Source organism: Prionailurus viverrinus, chromosome A2 (assembly GCF_022837055.1).
Source record: "Prionailurus viverrinus isolate Anna chromosome A2, UM_Priviv_1.0, whole genome shotgun sequence".
In the NCBI taxonomy this organism is placed as follows: Eukaryota; Metazoa; Chordata; class Mammalia; order Carnivora; family Felidae; genus Prionailurus; species Prionailurus viverrinus.
The window spans coordinates 11,549,531-11,567,188 of NC_062562.1; the positions used below are offsets into that span (position 1 = coordinate 11,549,531).

At 50.0% G+C, this 17,658-nt stretch overlaps 1 protein-coding gene across 12 annotated transcripts in view; it reads right to left on the minus strand.

The window, feature by feature from the left end:
• EPS15L1 (epidermal growth factor receptor pathway substrate 15 like 1) overlaps positions 1-17,658 on the minus strand; it is a 98,079-nt gene that overhangs the window by 54,412 nt on the left and 26,009 nt on the right. For all 12 annotated transcript variants that reach the window (XR_007145979.1, XM_047828643.1, XM_047828688.1 and 9 more), the window contains exons 5-9: positions 15,082-15,177; positions 14,383-14,445; positions 11,429-11,554; positions 7,224-7,283; positions 2,880-3,113 (exon numbers count right to left, since the gene is read on the minus strand). Coding sequence is in view for 11 of the 12 variants with exons in the window: in XM_047828643.1 (XP_047684599.1) it covers positions 2,880-3,113; positions 7,224-7,283; positions 11,429-11,554; positions 14,383-14,445; positions 15,082-15,177 (579 nt within the window). In the remaining variant the exon portion in view is untranslated. The remainder of the gene's footprint in view (positions 1-2,879; positions 3,114-7,223; positions 7,284-11,428; positions 11,555-14,382; positions 14,446-15,081; positions 15,178-17,658) is intronic.

The following is a 17,658-nucleotide window of genomic DNA, read 5'->3' on the forward strand; positions in this document are numbered from 1 at the left end:
TGGCCCCACCTGCTTCCTTGTCAGTAAAACCTATTACCACTAACCTAACCTACGGTAATTAATAAGAACTCTTGGCAAGAATTTTGCAGACACAAGGGGCTAGGTTGTCTTAGAAAACAATAGCTCACACGGGTCCAAGTTACCAGCCTCGGCCCTTGCTTTAACTCCACCCCCATCCTTCTTCCTGTTTCTACAGGTTCCCACTTGAGAGCCTTGGCATATGCTAGTCCTCCGACGGCTTTCTGTCATTCAGGGATCAGCTCAGGTCACCTCATCAGTGATCGTCCAGTTGACCCCACCTATAGGAGCACCTCAGTGCTTCCAGGCTGGGCCCTGTTCTGCTTCTCATAGCTATCTGACCTTCCTTAGTTTATGGTTATGCTTATCGTCTATCTCCCCAAGGAGGACAGAGGCTAGTCCCACGGTCACTGCACATGTCCACAAAGTGCTGGGCATGGCTGGTGGTTTGCCGAGCTGAAGGTGCCCACACTGGACCATCTGGATGCTGGGCTTGTTGACCGACAGCCATGTGAGACTCACCAACCAGAGGGGAAGCCCCATCACCTGTGCCTCTCCACACGGCCGTGGCAGTGACGGGGAAAGTATGAACCCCCCCCAACCCCCAACCGACCAAACCACCTCGGCCCTCCCTGATGGGACCCTTACTCTTCGGTGCAGCAAGCTCCTGGAAAATGAGCCACTAACCGCACCCGCCCAACCACCACCAGGCAGAATGCTTAATTTTAGAATGATGTCACGTGCAAGAGGAATCACTGTCTGATCGTCTATTTCTGTAGCGTTCAGTGCCTGACAATTTGGGGTTTTCTTTATTGTAATTTAAGTGCCTGTCATTAAGCTTTTGATTGCCGAGGCACCCATTTCAAAACTATCCATCTCATATAAACACACTGCCAGCCACACAACTAGGAAGCGCCAGGCCAGCCCATGACGGTCCCCACTAAAAAGCTCTGGGTGACCTAGACAACTGGCCGCCTGAGTGACCCTGCTTTTCCCTTCCCCTGCTTTCATTCCCACTCTTATGTTTTAAATTCACCAATGAAGAGCGAGCCTGAGTAACCCTAGGCCCCCACCCTTGACCCCGAGAGAGGCAGAGTCCCATGCCCGAGCTCACTCTCTCTCTACCCACGACCTTGCTGTGGTGGCCCTGGGGGTGACACGCACTCTGCAGGACCTGTGAGCAATGAATCGTCTTTCTTCAAGTTTTCCGGATGGTTGTTGCGAAATGTAGGTGCACTCTGCAATCCTACCAAGAACCACAAAGACACCTCCTCCAGGCCAGAAGCGTCCGTGGGGGCTCGCCCCAAGTCACGGGGGCCCGAGGAGTGCCACAGGCGCTCCTGGCTGACAGCGCCACTGACTGACAGGCCGAGACTAACACAACACATTTCTACTTTTATCGTTCGTATCTGAACTTGCGTGGCGGCGCTGGCTGGCCCTCTTCCTGTCACCTTCACTGCTCCGCCTTCGAAGCCGCAAGTGAGGCAGAGAGCAAGGCATGACTCAGGATGTACTCACGGCCACGTTCTTCCATGTTTTAGATCATCTCAAAGGTGCCTCTTTATAAAAGAGCCCTCGATGGTATGCTGCATTTGCCAGAACAAGATGTGTCTTTCTCACACACAAGATGCTGCCCGCTGGGACTCAGAGCCCCCACGCTGTCCTCCTGACGAGACAGATGCCTCCACTGCTGGCTGGTTGTTCAACAGGCTCACTGAGCATCCAAGCACCTGAGACTGTTCCGACACTGAGATTCTAACCAAGGACTAACTGTTCTCATGAAGCTAAGGTGGGGTGGGGGTGGGGTGAGGTGGGGTGGGGAGGAGACCAAGGATACACAATTAACTATACACCAAGCCAGGCGTGGGAAATCTACAACGCAGCGTGGACAGAGCCCGGGGCACGCTGGCTGTGGTCACGCCAGGGCCCCCCGATAAGGTGCCCCATGAGCAGAAGCCTCAGGAAGCAAGGGGCTGGGGTGTGATCTGGGAACACACCGCCCAGCAGAGGAGCTACCTGAGGCAAGGGGGACAGAGACACGAGGAGAGAGCCCAGAGGTGGGAGCCAGCTGAGGGTGTCTGAGGAAGGGCGGTATTTGTGTGCAAATGAATGAGAAACTTAATTCTGCATCCCCGTTGCAACGGGCTGAATGTTTGGGCCCCAACCCCTCCCCAGAACTCATGTGTTAAAACCCTACCCCCAATGAGAAGGTATTATGAGGTAGAGCCTTTGAACGATGATTAGATCATGACGGTGGAGCCCCATGAATGAGATCACGGCCTTTATAAAAAGGACCCTAGAGAGCTCCCTCGCCCTTTCCACCATGTGAAGACACAGCAAGAAAATTCCATCTGTGAACCCGGAGCTGGACTTTCATCAGACACTGAATGTGCCGGTGCCTGGATCTTGGGACTTCCCAGCCTCCAGGTTTTCTGTGTGAGAAGTAGATATCTGTCATGGTCACCTATCCTATGGGACTCCATTACACTCAAACAGACTAACGTACCAATCATAAACATTGTTTTAAAAAACGTAATCCCAAGGGCGCCTGGGTAGCTCAGTAGTTTGAGTGTCTGGCTCTTGATTTCAGCTCAGGTCCTGATCTCAGGGTTGTGGGATCTCAGTGCTGAGCATGGAGCCTGCTTAAGATTCTCTTTCTCTCCCTCTCCCTGCCTCGTGCACACTCTCTCAAAAAAAAAAAAAAAAAAAAAAAAAATTAAAAAATAAAAAAGGTATGACAGTTAAAAACATAATCACAAATGTTACCTTTTGGGGGTCACAAGTTACTTGCTCGCAAGGTGCATCTTGCTGGGAGGGACTCTATACGTGCAAATGGCTACCCTGAGAAGCAGACACTGTACCTGTGTTTGCTTGAGACTGTGCTTGGGGGACAAGCTTCCCGTGCTGTTCAGGCTGCTGACGCTGCCGTGGGAAGGGGTGGAGCGGAGGCTGTCTTTTGGCGGGGGGCTGGCAGGCAGGACAGGCACAGCTCCTGGGAACACGGTCTTCTTTCTCTTGGAAGGTGGGATGAGGGAGGGGGGCAGGACAGAGGGCACAGGCTCCTTCTCGAGGGCTCGGTACACCAAGTGCATCGCCTGTGAATGCAAGAGAATTACGTTCAGGTGGCCAGGCGCAGGCCTGCTCTTTCCAGGGCTGCAGTGATGTGACATGGGCTGCTCTTTTTGAGGTCACTTCGAAGCTGAACAGAGTGAAAAATAAACCTTTTCTGATGAGGTATCTTCCAATGCATAATTTTTCCAAGAGGTGTGTAATCACACAAGACCCACATGAGCACAAGAGGAGTTCAATCATGCCAGACTCCACACATGTCCCTTCACCACACAGGAGGGCCACCAGCTCCAGGGCTGAGGACTCCCACAGTACTGGAATTTGGAAGTCTAAAGACGCACTGCGATGTGTATACGCCTGTTTCAGGCGGGCAGAGAAAAGAAACTTTCTCTAAAACAAAGATTTAATCCTGTTTTAAAGTGTAATAAAACCAAACCAAAATCACAGCCCTTCTCCCTTAAAAAGATCCCTTGTTATTTGCAATACAGACCAGATCACTAACATAGGTAAAATTTATCGTCACTTAAAAACACTACAAAGGGGCACCTGGGTGGCAGTCAGTTAAGCGTCCAATTCTTGGTATGGGCTCAGGTCATGATCTCAGGGTCGTGGGACAGAACCCCTGTTTAAGACTCTCTCTCTCTCTCTCTCTCCCCCCCCCACCAAATCCCCCCCTCCGATTCTTCTCCACTCACACATTATCTAAAATAAAATTTTTTAAATTTCGAAAGAAATTTTTAAAAAGTGCTACAAAATGTTAAACCCAGCTAGTGATGAAAAAAAACCCAAATGACACAATTATAAGACCCATTTATAGAATAACATAAATCCTGGCTGAAATGATGGGAAATAACAAAAACAAAACAAAAATGGAAACCCAGGGCTCCTGAGGCCGTGAGGGGAGGGGCACGCGTGCGGGCTCACTCTGGGCCAATTATTCCATTCCTGGGCATCACCCCAAGAGCAGTTAAATGATACAAATACCTCAAGTCAGTGTGGCCAGAAGAAATATAAAAAATAAGTAATAAGGGACTGGGGAAGGGGAAGCTAGTGTTCGCTGGGGACAGAGTTTCAGGTGTGCAGGATGAAGGGTCCCCGAGATGGGTGCTGGTAACGGCTGCATAGCTGTGTAAAATTATTAATGGCACTGAATCACACACCTAAAAACGGTTACGATGGTAAATTTCACATTATATACGTTTTACAATTAAAAAAATAAGAATAATGCACTGCCAGTAAAAAGAACAGGATGATGGAGACACACGGAAAATGCTCAAAGTGAAAAAGGCAAAGCAGAGATGACGGGGGAGGTGGGGAAAGACCCAACCAGTGCTGGTGAGGGTAAGGGGTCAGAGGGCGCTGCTGGAGAAACTTCTAACCTCCCTGGGAAACGGCTGCAATTGAATCTAAGTTTAAAATCCTCGGGGCGCCTGGGTGGCTCAGTCGGTTAAGCGGCCGACTTCAGCCAGGTCACTATCTCGCGGTCCGTGAGTTCGAGCCCCGCGTCGGGCTCTGGGCTGATGGCTCAGAGCCTGGAGCCTGCTTCCGGTTCTGTGTCTCCCTCTCTCTCTGCCCCTCCCCCCCGTTCATGCTCTGTCCCTCTCTGTCTCAAAAATAAATAAACGTTAAAAAAAATTTTTTTTTTAATAAATAAATAAAATCCTCAAAGGCTTTACACACATATTACAGTAAGGAAATAATAAACCTCAATTCGTGTGTATGTGGTAAATCACATTTTAAGGAGGTTTATGATTTCTAGAATGGAAGATGAATCTTAGGGATACTAGGGAATTCCCAGGTAAGTCACAGTTGGGTTTTGTTTTTGGTTTTTTTTTGGCTTAGTTGAACTTAACTGCTATTTATTAAAACACCATCCTTAACTACAAGAGGCTACTTTATTCTACTTTGAGATTTAAGGGAACAAGGTGAGTGAATAAATTCCCTGAATGGGAGAGAAAGGTCAAAGGTGTGAGGTGGAGGGAAGGGAGGAAGAAGAGGAGGGACAGAAAGACACAGGCCCGGGGTGAGGAGGGCTGGCATGTGAGGATGTCAGTCCGGTTGCTGGGGCAGCTGAAGAGCAGGGTGGGAAGGCGCAGGGGCGTGGAGGGAGAGCACCCGCCTGGGAAGGCAGTCTACAGGGCACAAGAGCCCTAATCAACACAGACACAAGCCACTGCCACTAACAGGAGAAGGGGTGGAGTGCCGGGGCTCTAGCATAGGCATAAGCAGACCCGAATGCAGATGGCGGTGTCTTAGGGCACCTGCTGGGCGCACGTACACGTATACCTACTTCCCAGCTCTGTCTACTGAGAGGGCCTGAAAGCAGTTGGCACCCCGGGGTCCCTGAGCACCCCAGAGCCTACATGGTAGTTTCTAACACCATTCTCCACTACATGGAACCGGGGCTCCCTGGAGAACTCGGGCTGAGGCAGGAAACACACAGGAGGAGCGAGGAGCATCCCACCGTGCCAAGAGGAAGCAAGTGCTCAGAGAATAATGGGATGTGACCAAAGGAGCCAGCTGGGAGCAACTCCAAATGGGCAAAAGAAATCATGCCACTGAAAGACTACAAACATGGCGGGGGCGCCCGGGGGGCTCAGTCAGTTAAGCGTCTGACTTTGGCTCAGGTCCTGATCTCAACAGTTCGGGGGTTCGAGCCCCACGTCGGGTTCTGTGCTGACAGCTCAGAGCCTGGAGCCTGCGTCAGATTCTGTGTCTCCCTCTCTCCCTATCTCTCTCTGCCCCTCCCCTGACTGTTTCTCTCTGCCTCTCAACAATAAATAAATGTTTAAAAAAAAAAAGATTGCAAACATGGAACAAAGGGCACAGCCATGAGTCCACTCGGACACAAATTCCTCACAGTAGAAGGCTCACTGGGAAATGTGCAGGAAGTGCCAGAATTACAAACTCATCTGGCAACCACCACAATCCTCACTGAATCCTGTGAGACTCCTGGGAGGCCTTGAGAACTAGCGGGTGAGAGTGGAGGAGACTGGGGCATCCAGTCTCCATGTGTCTCCCACGACAGACTGAGCACAGAGGAGGAGAATAACCCTGCAGGGAGAAACTCCGGCCTCCACTCTGACTGCAATCCAGGTTCATACCATGTCAACAACAAGGGAGAAGACATCCCAGGTCCTGTCAATGGCATGTACCCCAAGGAAAAGAAGCCATCCCCATGGTGGGGTCCTGCCCCACGTATAAGCACGACCTGGACCATCATGAGGAAACAGCAGATATCCCTGAGCTGAGGGACACTCTACAAACTGCTGGCCTACGCTCTTCAAAATGCCCATATGCCCACGAGACACAGAGACAGATGGAGATGCCTCCAGATCAGAGGGCATGAAAGAGACAGAGCTACAGAACATAACACAGGAGGCTAGAATTTCTTTGCTGCAAAGGACGTTTTAGGAACAACTGGCAATGTCCGAACATCCTTAGATAATAGGTTAATGATGTAACAATACAGAAGACAGGACACGTAATAAATACCATAGTAACTTAGGCAATGCCAATGTTAATTTCCTGGGTTTGAATTGGACACGGGTTACATAAGAGAATTCACTGGTTTTAGGAAATCCACCCTGAAGTATTCTGGGATGAAAAGGTATGGTGCGCGCAGCTTCCTCCAAAATGGTTCAAACGAAATTTTTATGTGTGTATACATATGCACATACGGCAAGAGTTGGGAGGAGGATAAAGCAAAGTGGTAAAATAATAGCACCGGGGAATGTGACTGGAGGGTATTGAAAAGAATTCTCTGTATCACTGCCACTTTTCTTTAAATCCAAAGCACATCAAAATAACTACTTTCTAAAAATCACAGAAGAAGTGGTGCCTGGGTGGCTCAATCGCTTAAGCGTCTGACTCTTGATCTCGGCTCAGTCATGATCTCACGGTTCGTGGGTTTGAGCCCCACAACGGGCTCTGTGCTGGCAGCATGGAGTCTGCTTGGGATCCTCTCTCTCCTTCTCTCTCTGCCCCTCCCCAACCCTCAAAAATAAACAAACTTTAAACAAACAAACAAACAAACAAATAAATAAGAGGGGAAAAAAAACGAATCCAGAAACCCCACATGAGCTGTGTTTCCTTCCTCAGCAGAGTAGGAAAAGAGAGTCACAGCAGGGGCCTACCACAGCAAACTCATCTCTGTCCAGGTGCCCATCCTTGTCGATGTCACTGAGGTCCCAGACCTGCAAGGGAAAGAGAGCAAGGCTTACTAGGGAGGTGGGGGGGGGGGGGGGGGGGCACCGAGCCTCCCTGGGGAAGGAAGCACGTCTGCCAGAACTCAGATTCCATGTGCTCGGTGCACACTGGGGTTCAGACGAGGCACTCAAGACGCGTTGGAGAACCCCTCGGCAGGTTCTCTGCAAAACCATCAGCTGACGAAGTACCATCAGTTCCAAGATCCCTCCATTGTATTGTGCTCACTTTCTCTAACAAGTGATTGTAATTACAACCATGTCCACCTTGCTTTTCTCTTTATCGTCTCACAAGGAATTCTTAGATAGGAAACACGGCTTGGTTTCGGCACAGGTGCTGCTCCAAACACAAGCCCCCCCCAACCCCATTCATGGTGTGCTTGGCCATGGGCACGCGTTCGAGGTCTGTGGGGTCTCGTCTCCTCTCCCATTGGTGGATGGTGAGGCAGGTGACACAGAGCACGCTTGCACCCTCAAGATGAGGCAGGTACAGGTTCCTATACCGGGTCAAAGGCCATGTGCCAGACTGTCTAAACCACAATCAAAGCACTAGCTTCCTGACCCAAGTCAGCATCACCAGAACCAGCAGGCCTGCCTGACTCGGCAACACTGGGCGGGTCGCCAGTACCCAGAGCGAAGTCGACACCTGGGGTCCAAACGTGGTGCTTCACATGCCGGGACCTCCTCAATCAGGAGCGACATCAGCCCAGGGACAGTTCTCATCTGCAGGCCCTCTTCCCCAGCCCTCCTGCTGTCCTTGACTTGGGCCTCTCCAATCGTCCACAGAGGCCACAGCCTCCAGTTGGCCTCTTTGCCTCTAATCCTTTCCCCAGGGTTACTACAGGAACTGTTCTAGAATGCACTCTGAGCCTGCCCCTTTGCCTGGCACGTGGACCCCATCCCCCCTCCCGTGCCCTACACAGGTCCCTGTACCACAGCCCAGCTTCCAGGGACTCCACCTTGACCTCTAGGGACCCCAAACTGTTCACAGTCCCTTCAAGCATGTGGACGCCCTTTCGGAGGCATTCTGCATCAGGCCGAGTGCTGTATGCCTCTGGTTTCAATTCAGGGAGAGTAACTTTTCCAAGCAGATGGCACTTGCTCAAGGAACCAGGACCAGAATGAGAACTCCTGGCTCCATAGCTTCTCTCTGTCCGGGGGCCCCTCCACCTCAGCACCACGGACATTCGAGACCACATCACTCTCTGTGGTGGGGCTGACCTGGGCACGGCACGGTGTTGAGCAGCATCCTCGGCCTCCACCCACCTGAGGCCAGCAACACCAGACCCAGGTGGGACAACCAGAACTGTCTCCAAACATTGCTCAACATTCCCTGGGGGAGGAACTGCCTGGTAAGAACACCAGCCCTCCCGAGCATGCCTCTGCTCATGCTGCCACGCACCCCTTCTCGTCCCATCGCTGGCAACCCATCTCTTTACTCTAGAGAACACAACCCACAAGTGCCTACTCTAGGAAGCCTTCCCTGCCTGCCCCATACCCCTCTGCCCTGGCAGATCAGGCATCTCCCCTCTGCCACTGTCCTCAGTGGGCAGAATCACAATTACCAGGGAAGCACTGGGTAGTAGAGGCTTTACCAGGGAAGAGTGAGGGACCTGGGGACCACCTAGGACCTCATTCCCATCTCCATGAGACCCTGAGGGGCTGACTGGCCACTATGAAGGCCCCCATTTCCTCATCTGGAAAATGAAAGTGACACCAACCGTAACAGGGCGGTTGCAAGTACTAAAGGACTTCATTCGTGCAAAGTGTTCCAGTGGGGCTTGGCACGTATTAAGCCCTCGGTAAAGAAATATTAGGATCTCAACCACTAATTATTTTGGATCTTAACTACTATTTGTTTATTCGACCTTCTGGACTGTACCTAATTTCATCCCCATCTTCCCAGTGCTCAGCACGAGGGCTGGCCCAGGGCAGATTCCAAAACTTCCTGAATGCCTGCATGGATGGTTGGTGCACGGGTGCACAGGTAAATGAATGTATGCACGAGTATACTGACGCATTCATCATGGACAGCTGGGTGCGCAGATAAATGGGTGCATGAATATGGATGCACATACAGACGGGTGGGTGCACAGTTATGAATGTGTGTGTGCACGGATACGGATGCACTCGTGCACAGGTGGGCGGGTAAATGGATGTGGATGCATGAGTACATGGATGAACGGGTGCACATAAGGCTGGTGTGTGAAGAAAAGGAGGGAAGGAGAGAGTAGAGATGAGAAGTGACCCCTGTGTCACAAGAGCTGGAGCCAGGGCAGAAGACTGCAGAACGCGCCCTTCCTAGCCAAGCTCCCCTTCTAACAAAGCACGTTCCACCTCTGTCAAGTCTGTCTTGTTCGTGACTTGGCTCTACAACATGATTATATCCATCATCGGGTACTTTGCAAGGACTGCCAAGTAAAGGCACACAAAGTGCAGGAACGGGTCACCCCATCCCGCTGCAATTAAAACTCGGGCCTTGGAAAAACTATAGGTGATCAGCCAGGGTCCCCATCACAGAGCTCCACCGACACCATGCCACGGCCAAGAGCGAACAAAAGGATTTGAGAGATTCCCCTTTCTTAATTTTTTTTTTTTATGAACTTTAGTGTATTTACTTAGAGAGAGAAAAAATGGGAAGGAGCAGAGAGAGGGAGAGAGAGGATTCTAAGCAGGCTCCACACTGTCAGTGCAGAACCTGATGCGGGGCTCAAACTCACAAACCCTGAGACCATGACCTGAGCCGAAATCCAGAGTTGGATGCTCAACCAACTGAGACACCAGGCGCCCCTTAGTGGCCTTCTTTCAAAGCAAACTGTTAAGGTGGGCTCTACCTGGGTCCTACTAAGCGGGCCAGTGTCCAAAAAAGTCATAATCAAACAGAAACATTATTAGGTGAATCCAAGTGGACAGGAATTTGCACCTTTCCTAGAGGTTCTACCAAACGTCATGAGCTAGACCCACAGGCGTGGCCTAAGGTAGCAGGGACCATGCTCAGTCCCCTACTGGGCCCGTGACTGCCACATCATCACAATCCAGTCCAGACAGATGACATCCCTCCCATCTCAATCCAGAGCAGGGGACTCAGTACAGCCTTGTGGAACTGGGCTTTGTGCAGAGCAAACACACAGTGCCATGATGCAAACCTCACTGGAGGGAAAGCAATCTGGAACAGAAAGCTGTACCTAAAAAATTTGTATTTAGGGGTGCCTCAGTGGCTCAGTCGGTTGAGAGTCCGACTTCAGCTCAGGTCATGATCTCACAGTTTGTGAGTTCGAGCCCTGTGTCGGGCTCTATGCTGACAGCTCGGAGCCTGGAGCCTGCTTCAGATTCTGTGTTTCCCTCTCTCTGCCCCTCCCCCATTTGTACTCTGTCTCTCTCTGTCTCTCAAAAATAAGTATAAACAAAAAAAATTTTTTTTAAATTGTATTTAATAGAAACAAAGCTGAGGGTTTTTTTGTTTTTTTTTTAAGCGAATGTATAAATTTTCTCTATTCTTGCAGCAGAATTTAAAGTAACTTCACCTGGGCACCTGGATGGCTTAGTCAGTTAGGCATCTGACTTTGGCTCAGGTCATGATCTCACAGTTCATGAGTTCGAATCCTGCATCAGGTGAGCTCATGGCCCTGCTTCAGGCAAATAAGAACCCCACTTTGGGTGAGCCCCACTTCTCTCTCTGTCTGTCCCTCACTCACTTGCGTCCTCTCTCTCAAAAAAATAAAAAAATAATCTGCATCTTAAGTTCTTAAGCAGAAAAAAAGTAATTCTAAATAGACAAGAATTATAGATGGACACTCCCACACTTCTCCCCAGAAGCACACAGAGACAGGGAGATCCTGGGTCTGGGTTCAAATCTCACCCCTGCCCATCTCTCGGCCCTGGGCAGCAAGATCACTTCTGAGGCTGCCTCCCCACGTGTGCAATGGGCCCACACCAGCATCTTGTCCCAGGCTGCGGAGCATCTGTGAGCCACATCCATGAGGCCCTAAGCCAGCGTGACTGTAACAAATTCTCCATCCACATCGGCTCTTGCAAAGCCCCCTGATGGTGCACGGCCATGCGTAGAGCCTCCAATGTGTATGTGGGCAGGGCCTACGGAGTTCAGCAGCACTGCAGGGTGTGAGAGAACGACTTACCCGGCCCAGGACATCAAGAGGCAGCTTTGAGTTCATGAGGACCGGCTTGACTTTGTCTCCAGAGAGCAAACCATTGATGGGTAAGAGGCTTTCAAAAATTCCATCAAATTTGGCCTTTTCTTCCACCTAGTTGGAAAGAAAGTGTGCCTGTGTGAGAATCCAAGATAAGTTCTGACCCGCAGCTGGATGAACACGGGCAAGGACCCACCACTGGCCTCGCCGAAAAGCACAGGACAGCCTCACGGCAGTTCAGAGTGAACTTCTACCCGGTGGCCAAGGTCAATAGGGGGACAGGGCCTGGCCTGGGCCTCACTCTCTACCACAGGGGCTGCCTGGAAGACAAGGACCACCACTCCCTCCCTCCCAGGAGCGCACTAGGACAAGACAGATGAAGGCCTGAATGGCTGTTCCTTCTTTAGGACAAACGATGAAAACCGGGCATCAACCTACAGAACTAAAAGAGCTCAAGAACCAAATATAAAAATAAACCAAAGACTTAAGGGGGCTCCTGGGTGGCTCAGTTGGTTGAGTGTCCCAACTTCGGCTCAGGTCGTCATCTCGTGGTTCATGGGTTCAAGCCCCGTGTCGGGCTCTGTGCTGACAGCTCAGAGCCTGGAGCCTGCTTTGGATTCTGTGTCTCCCTCTCTCTCTCTGCCCCTCCCCTGCTCGCACTCTGTCTCTCTCTCTCTCTCAAAAATAAATAAACATTAAAAAAAAAAAAAAAAGACTTAAGCAACCAATTACCAAAATCAACTTTAAGCAGAGGAAATCCTCTCACAGTAAAGAAAACAACTCTAAAAGCTGCTCCTGAACAGAGAGGTGTGAGGAGGACTGATGGCACAGAGCAGAAGCTACTGAGTCCACTGTCAAACATGAACTGTGGGTCACACATCCAAGGGCCATCGGTGAGGCGGGTCCAGGCAGGGCCCTGAAACCTGCCCTCCTCCAGAAATAAAGCCCACAGCCACTGGCCCCGGGGGATTGCATAACCCTCAGCACCCACTCCGTGAACAAGCCGGAGCTGCTGCTGGGTGCACTAAGAAAACACCCTCGAGGGGCGCCTGGGTGGCTCTGTCGGTTAAGCATCTGACTTCAGCTCAGGTCATGATCTTGTGGTTCATGGGTTCAAGCCCCGCACCGGGTTCTGCAATGTCAGCATTGAGCCCACTTTGGATCCTCTGTCTCCCTCTCTCTCTGCCCCTCCCCTGCTTGCTTACCTTGGCTCTCAAAAGAAAAGACCCCCCAACAAGAAGAACGGACAACTAAAATGTGGTGCACCCACACAACGAACTATTATTCAGCCTCAAAAATAAAAGGAGATTTTGACACAGGCTACAATGCGGATGAACCTTGAGGGCATCATGATGATGGACAGAAGCCAGCACACAAAGGGCAGGGGCTGTATCATCCCACTTACGCGAGGTCCCTAGAGGAGTCACACTCCCAGAGACAGGAAGCAGATGGCGGGCTCCAGGGGCCGGGGCAGGGAGAGGGGGTTAGTGTTCATGGGGACAGAGTTTTAGTTTGGAGCAATGAGAAAGTTCTAGAGATGGACAGGGCGGAAAGGATGGACAACAACATGAATGAACCCAACACTAGGGAACTATACTCTTAAAAATGGTCAAGATGGTAACCTTTATGTCACGTATATTTTGCCACAATTAAAAAGCAAAAAAGAAAACAGAAAGGAGGGCACAAGCCGATTCTATAGGCACAAGGCCCTCGAGGCACTGAGGTGAGCGCCCCGTGTCGGCCCCGAGGGTCTGGAGCGCTGCTTTGAGCAGCCCAGTGCTCTCCCAACAGAAAAGAACACGTGTCACCTCAGGCTGGTCTGTCAATGTTTCTCTGACTGAAACTTGAAAACAGTCTGCCCCCATCACAGCACCACTCCTTCCCAGCCTGCCGCGCGAGGCCTCGCAGCCTCCTCAGGCACCAGCCCGGCTCCTGGGTCTCCTGAGGCCCCACACAGCCCTGCCAGAAAGGGATCGGAACAGTTCCAGGAACAGGATCTCTCAGGCATTGTTTTCCATAACAAAGCAGCTCGTTTTCAAAGTAGGTGCCTTGCAACTGGACTACGAAGAAGGAAATCCTTTGGTACTGTGACCGCTGCCAGCAAAGAGCTCCCCTGCTCACGGGGGTGACTTCGCAATCCCTTGGTCACTTGAGGCCTCCTCCTGCCCTGTCCCTGCACCAATCTCCCCCTGCCCAAACTCTTCCAAGGAGGGGACAGAAAAACTGTATAAAAAACAGGACAGAGGTACTTGAAGCGGGGACGGAGGGGGCGGGGGGGAAGGTGTCTTGATTTTACAGCAACACTGTTATTAATGTCAGTATTTAAGCCAAATAAAAGCGAGGAAACGTGACAGTCCCTCAGCACGAGTGGGGAGTGAGGAGGTCTCAGTACGTGGAGGACCGTCTCTGTGCCCCACATGCTTTTCCTTTAGGACTAATTCTGTGCCTATTAGAAGGCACCTCTCGTGTCTTCCTCTGCTGCTTCTAGAAAGACGTGGGACATGGAGAGGGTCCCCGTACACTGAGAGAAGATTTTCAGAGCAATGAGAGCATGAGAGAGGAGAGAATAACACGTGAACTTGCTAGAAAGAAGAGCGACAGCTACAAAGACGTCTTGGAGGTCTTCATGCTTGCCAAGTTCTCACAATTGCCTCTTCTATCCTGACGAACCAACCCAGGCAGCAAAAGCCACAGAATATGGCCTAGAAACACACAATGTGACTGCAAAATCTTAAGAACCCGTTGCCGGAAACTCAGCTAACTGCTTTAGCAGGGCAATGCCCAAAAAGGTCACGGGCATTTCAAGAGATTTTCATCTGCAAAAGTGTTTTGGCCAAATTCTGTGGCAAATAATCATCCCATGCAATGTTTGGAACATCGTAAATGGCTCAAACGACCGCACATGAAGGACGGCCGAGGGGCGCTGACCGGGGCTCACTTACCCTCACAGCCCAATGGGCCTCTGCGGACGGCGGCGTGACCATCAAGGGGCTGCTGGTGTCGTGCTGTAAAGGGAGAGAAACGATCACTGGTGGCTGGCCCAGAATTAAACTACGGAGGATGTGTTAAGGGAAAGGATACACATTTCAAAGTGCTTTCAAAATGAGGAAAGACCTCAAAAAGTTAAACGCAGAATTACTGTATGTCCCAGCAACTCCACTCTGAGGTGCAGACCCGAGACCTGAAATGAGGTGTGCAAATGTTGGAACATGAATATCTATGTCCACCAACAGATGAATAAATTAACAAAACGGGCTAGACCATACAATGCAACCTGGTTCAGCCATGAAAAGGAACAAAGTGTAACACCCGCTACAACACAGAGGAAGCCTGAAAGAAGTGAGATCACCAGACAGAACAGGTAAATCCATAGAGACAGAAAGATTAATGGCCGCCAGGGGCTGGGGGAGAGAGAACCGGTGAGTGATTACTGGTGGGAAAGGGCTTCCTTTCAGGGTGATGGAAACGTTCTGGAACTAGAGAGGGATGCTGGCTGTACAGCACTGTGAATGTACTAAATGTCACCAAGTTGTTCGCTTTAAAACGGTAAATTTTACATTATATGAATTTCGCCTTGATTAGAAAGAGAGAGAAAACATGGATGGACAGATGATATTAGAAGAGCATGAACTTGAACTTACGAATTTAGGTGGTGGCATGTTCAAAGTCAGATTGCTCAAGGTAACTTCGTGGCCGCTCTGTGCACAGGCCACTAGTCTCAGTGCAACATAGAAACCCTGCAAATCCAAGAAAGGGGAAGGTGTGAACACCACCCAGCTGGCAATGACAGGGGGTGAGCTGTCTGCAGCCATGGGCTTCAAGAGAGAAGGATTTCACATCGCTCCAACACTGAAGACTGAACGTGTAAAACTCAAGAGTGTTGAGCCGAACTGGTCTCACCCTGGGAGCACTGTTGAAATGAATATAGCAGGGGCACCTGGGTGGCTCAGTCGGTTGAGCGGCAGACTTCAGCTCAGGTCACGATTTTGTGGTTCATGGGTTCGGGCCCCACGTCAGGCTCTGTGCCAACAGCTCAGAGCCTGGAGCCTGCTTCAGATTCTGTGCCTCCCTCTCTCTCTGCCCCTCCCCACTTTTTGTGCTCTGTCTCTGTCTCTCAGAAATAAATAAACATTAAAAAAAAAATTAGGGGTGCCTGGGTGGCGCAGTCGGTTAAGCGTCCGACTTCAGCCAGGTCACGATCTCGCGGTCCGTGAGTTCGAGCCCCGCGTCAGGCTCTGGGCTGATGGCTCAGAGCCTGGAGCCTGTTTCCGATTCTGTGTTTCCCTCTCTCTCTGCCCCTCCCCCGTTCATGCTCTGTCTCTCTCTGTCCCAAAAATAAATAAACGTTGAAAAAAAAATTTTTTTTTTTAAAAATTAAAAATAAATGAATGAGGGGCGCCTGGGTGGCTCAGTCGGTTGAGCGTCCGACTTCGGCTCAGGTCATGATCTCGTGGTTGATGAGTTCGAGCCCTGCGTCGGGCTCTGTGCTGACAGCTCAGGGCCTGGAGCCTGGTTCAGATTCCGTGTCTCCCTCTCTGTCTGCCCCTCCCCCGCTCATGCTCTGTCTCTCTCTCTCTCTCTCTCTCTCTGTCAAAAATAAACAAACATTAAAAAAAATTTTTTTTTAAATGAATGAATGAATGTGCCAAAGTGGACTTAGTCCATTACATTCTGAACGCTGCAAAATTTCCATTAAATATATTTTTATACCTTTATTGTTTTTCAAGTAAGCTCTGTGACTGACGTGGGGCCTGAACTCACAACCCTAAGATCAAGAGTCGCATGCCCTCCATATACTGAGCCACCCAGGTGCCCCTCAAATACATGTATTTTAAGCAATAATGAGCTCCCAACATTTAGGAAAATGCTAGATTAGATAAGTAGCAGACCTGGGTTTAAGATTACAAATAAACGATGACTCAAATACATGTTGATTTTTTAAAAATGGTTTGAAATAGACACAGTTGTTTGGGAATTAACACTCGAGATGCACTGTGATCCCATTGGCCTCGCTGAACACAGCATCTCCCACTCATCCCCCTGTGGCCTGAAATGGACTCACCTCCCATGCAGGGTCAAAGGATCTGAACTAGGCTGTCAGGGGCCTTAACTCCTCCTCACCCTCCTAACCCCAGAACCAGCCATGTTACTGGCTTAGGGAACTCAACGCAGCATAATCGCCTAATTTTAATTGATCGGATAGCCTAAGAACATGAACTGTCTTAAAAGCTCTAAACACCATACGGTCTTTCAAACTTCTTCAAAGAGATAAACACTAGCTCAGCCTTTCTCGGACTGATGTCCACAGAACACCCGAGGAGAGCATACGGAAAAGGGGACGTAAAAAAAGTTTATGGAAACTGCATTAGACAAAGCTAACGGGTTTCTTGTCCACAAGGATCCTCAGAATCTTTTAACGTGCAGATGTACAGTATGAATCTCAAGAAAGGGAGGAAAAGCTGATGGTGCCTTCCCAATGGATCGGCTCATGGACAGCGGGACACCAGGAAAGACATCCCTTGGGATACAGTTTCGGGAAAGACTGGACTAAATTAAAATAGGATCACTCAAAATCGTTTGTTAAGTACTGTAAATTTCCATTTATAGAACATTCTCAGAATGACAAAATTATGACGGAGAAGGAATGAGTGGTGGCCACGGATCAGGGTGTGATTACTGTGGGGCAACACGAGAGAGATTCTTCTGGGGGGCAGGCAGTTCTGTATCCTGACTATGGTGGTGATTACGTGAGTCTACGCAGGTGATAAAGTTACACAGAACTATGCGCATCAGAAAAAAGCCCAAAAAGTGGTCAGCCCTGAGTAAGGCCTCTAGTTCAGTACTGAGCGTCATGCCTTGGTGACGTAAGCAGCTCTCCCAGCAGGGAGCTGAGGAAGGATATATCGGAACTTCCTGGACTATTTTTGCAACTTCCCTGAGTCTTAAGATATTTCAAAATATCTTAAATATATCAAAATATCTTTGAAAACATTTGCATCACTTGTGAGCACACAAAATCTTAAAAGATACGCTAACCATGAAAAGACAGCTTCAAGTGTTCAAAAGACCTTTATTTCAAAATGAAACCTTCCCATTTTAACGGTGTGAAAGCCACACTCATTACGTCTAGTAACGCTTGTCAGCAGTGATAACAAGGAAGGAAGTGCAGGGGTGACCCAGCCTGTGGGGGCCCTGGCCCGAGCCCCTCCACTTGCTCT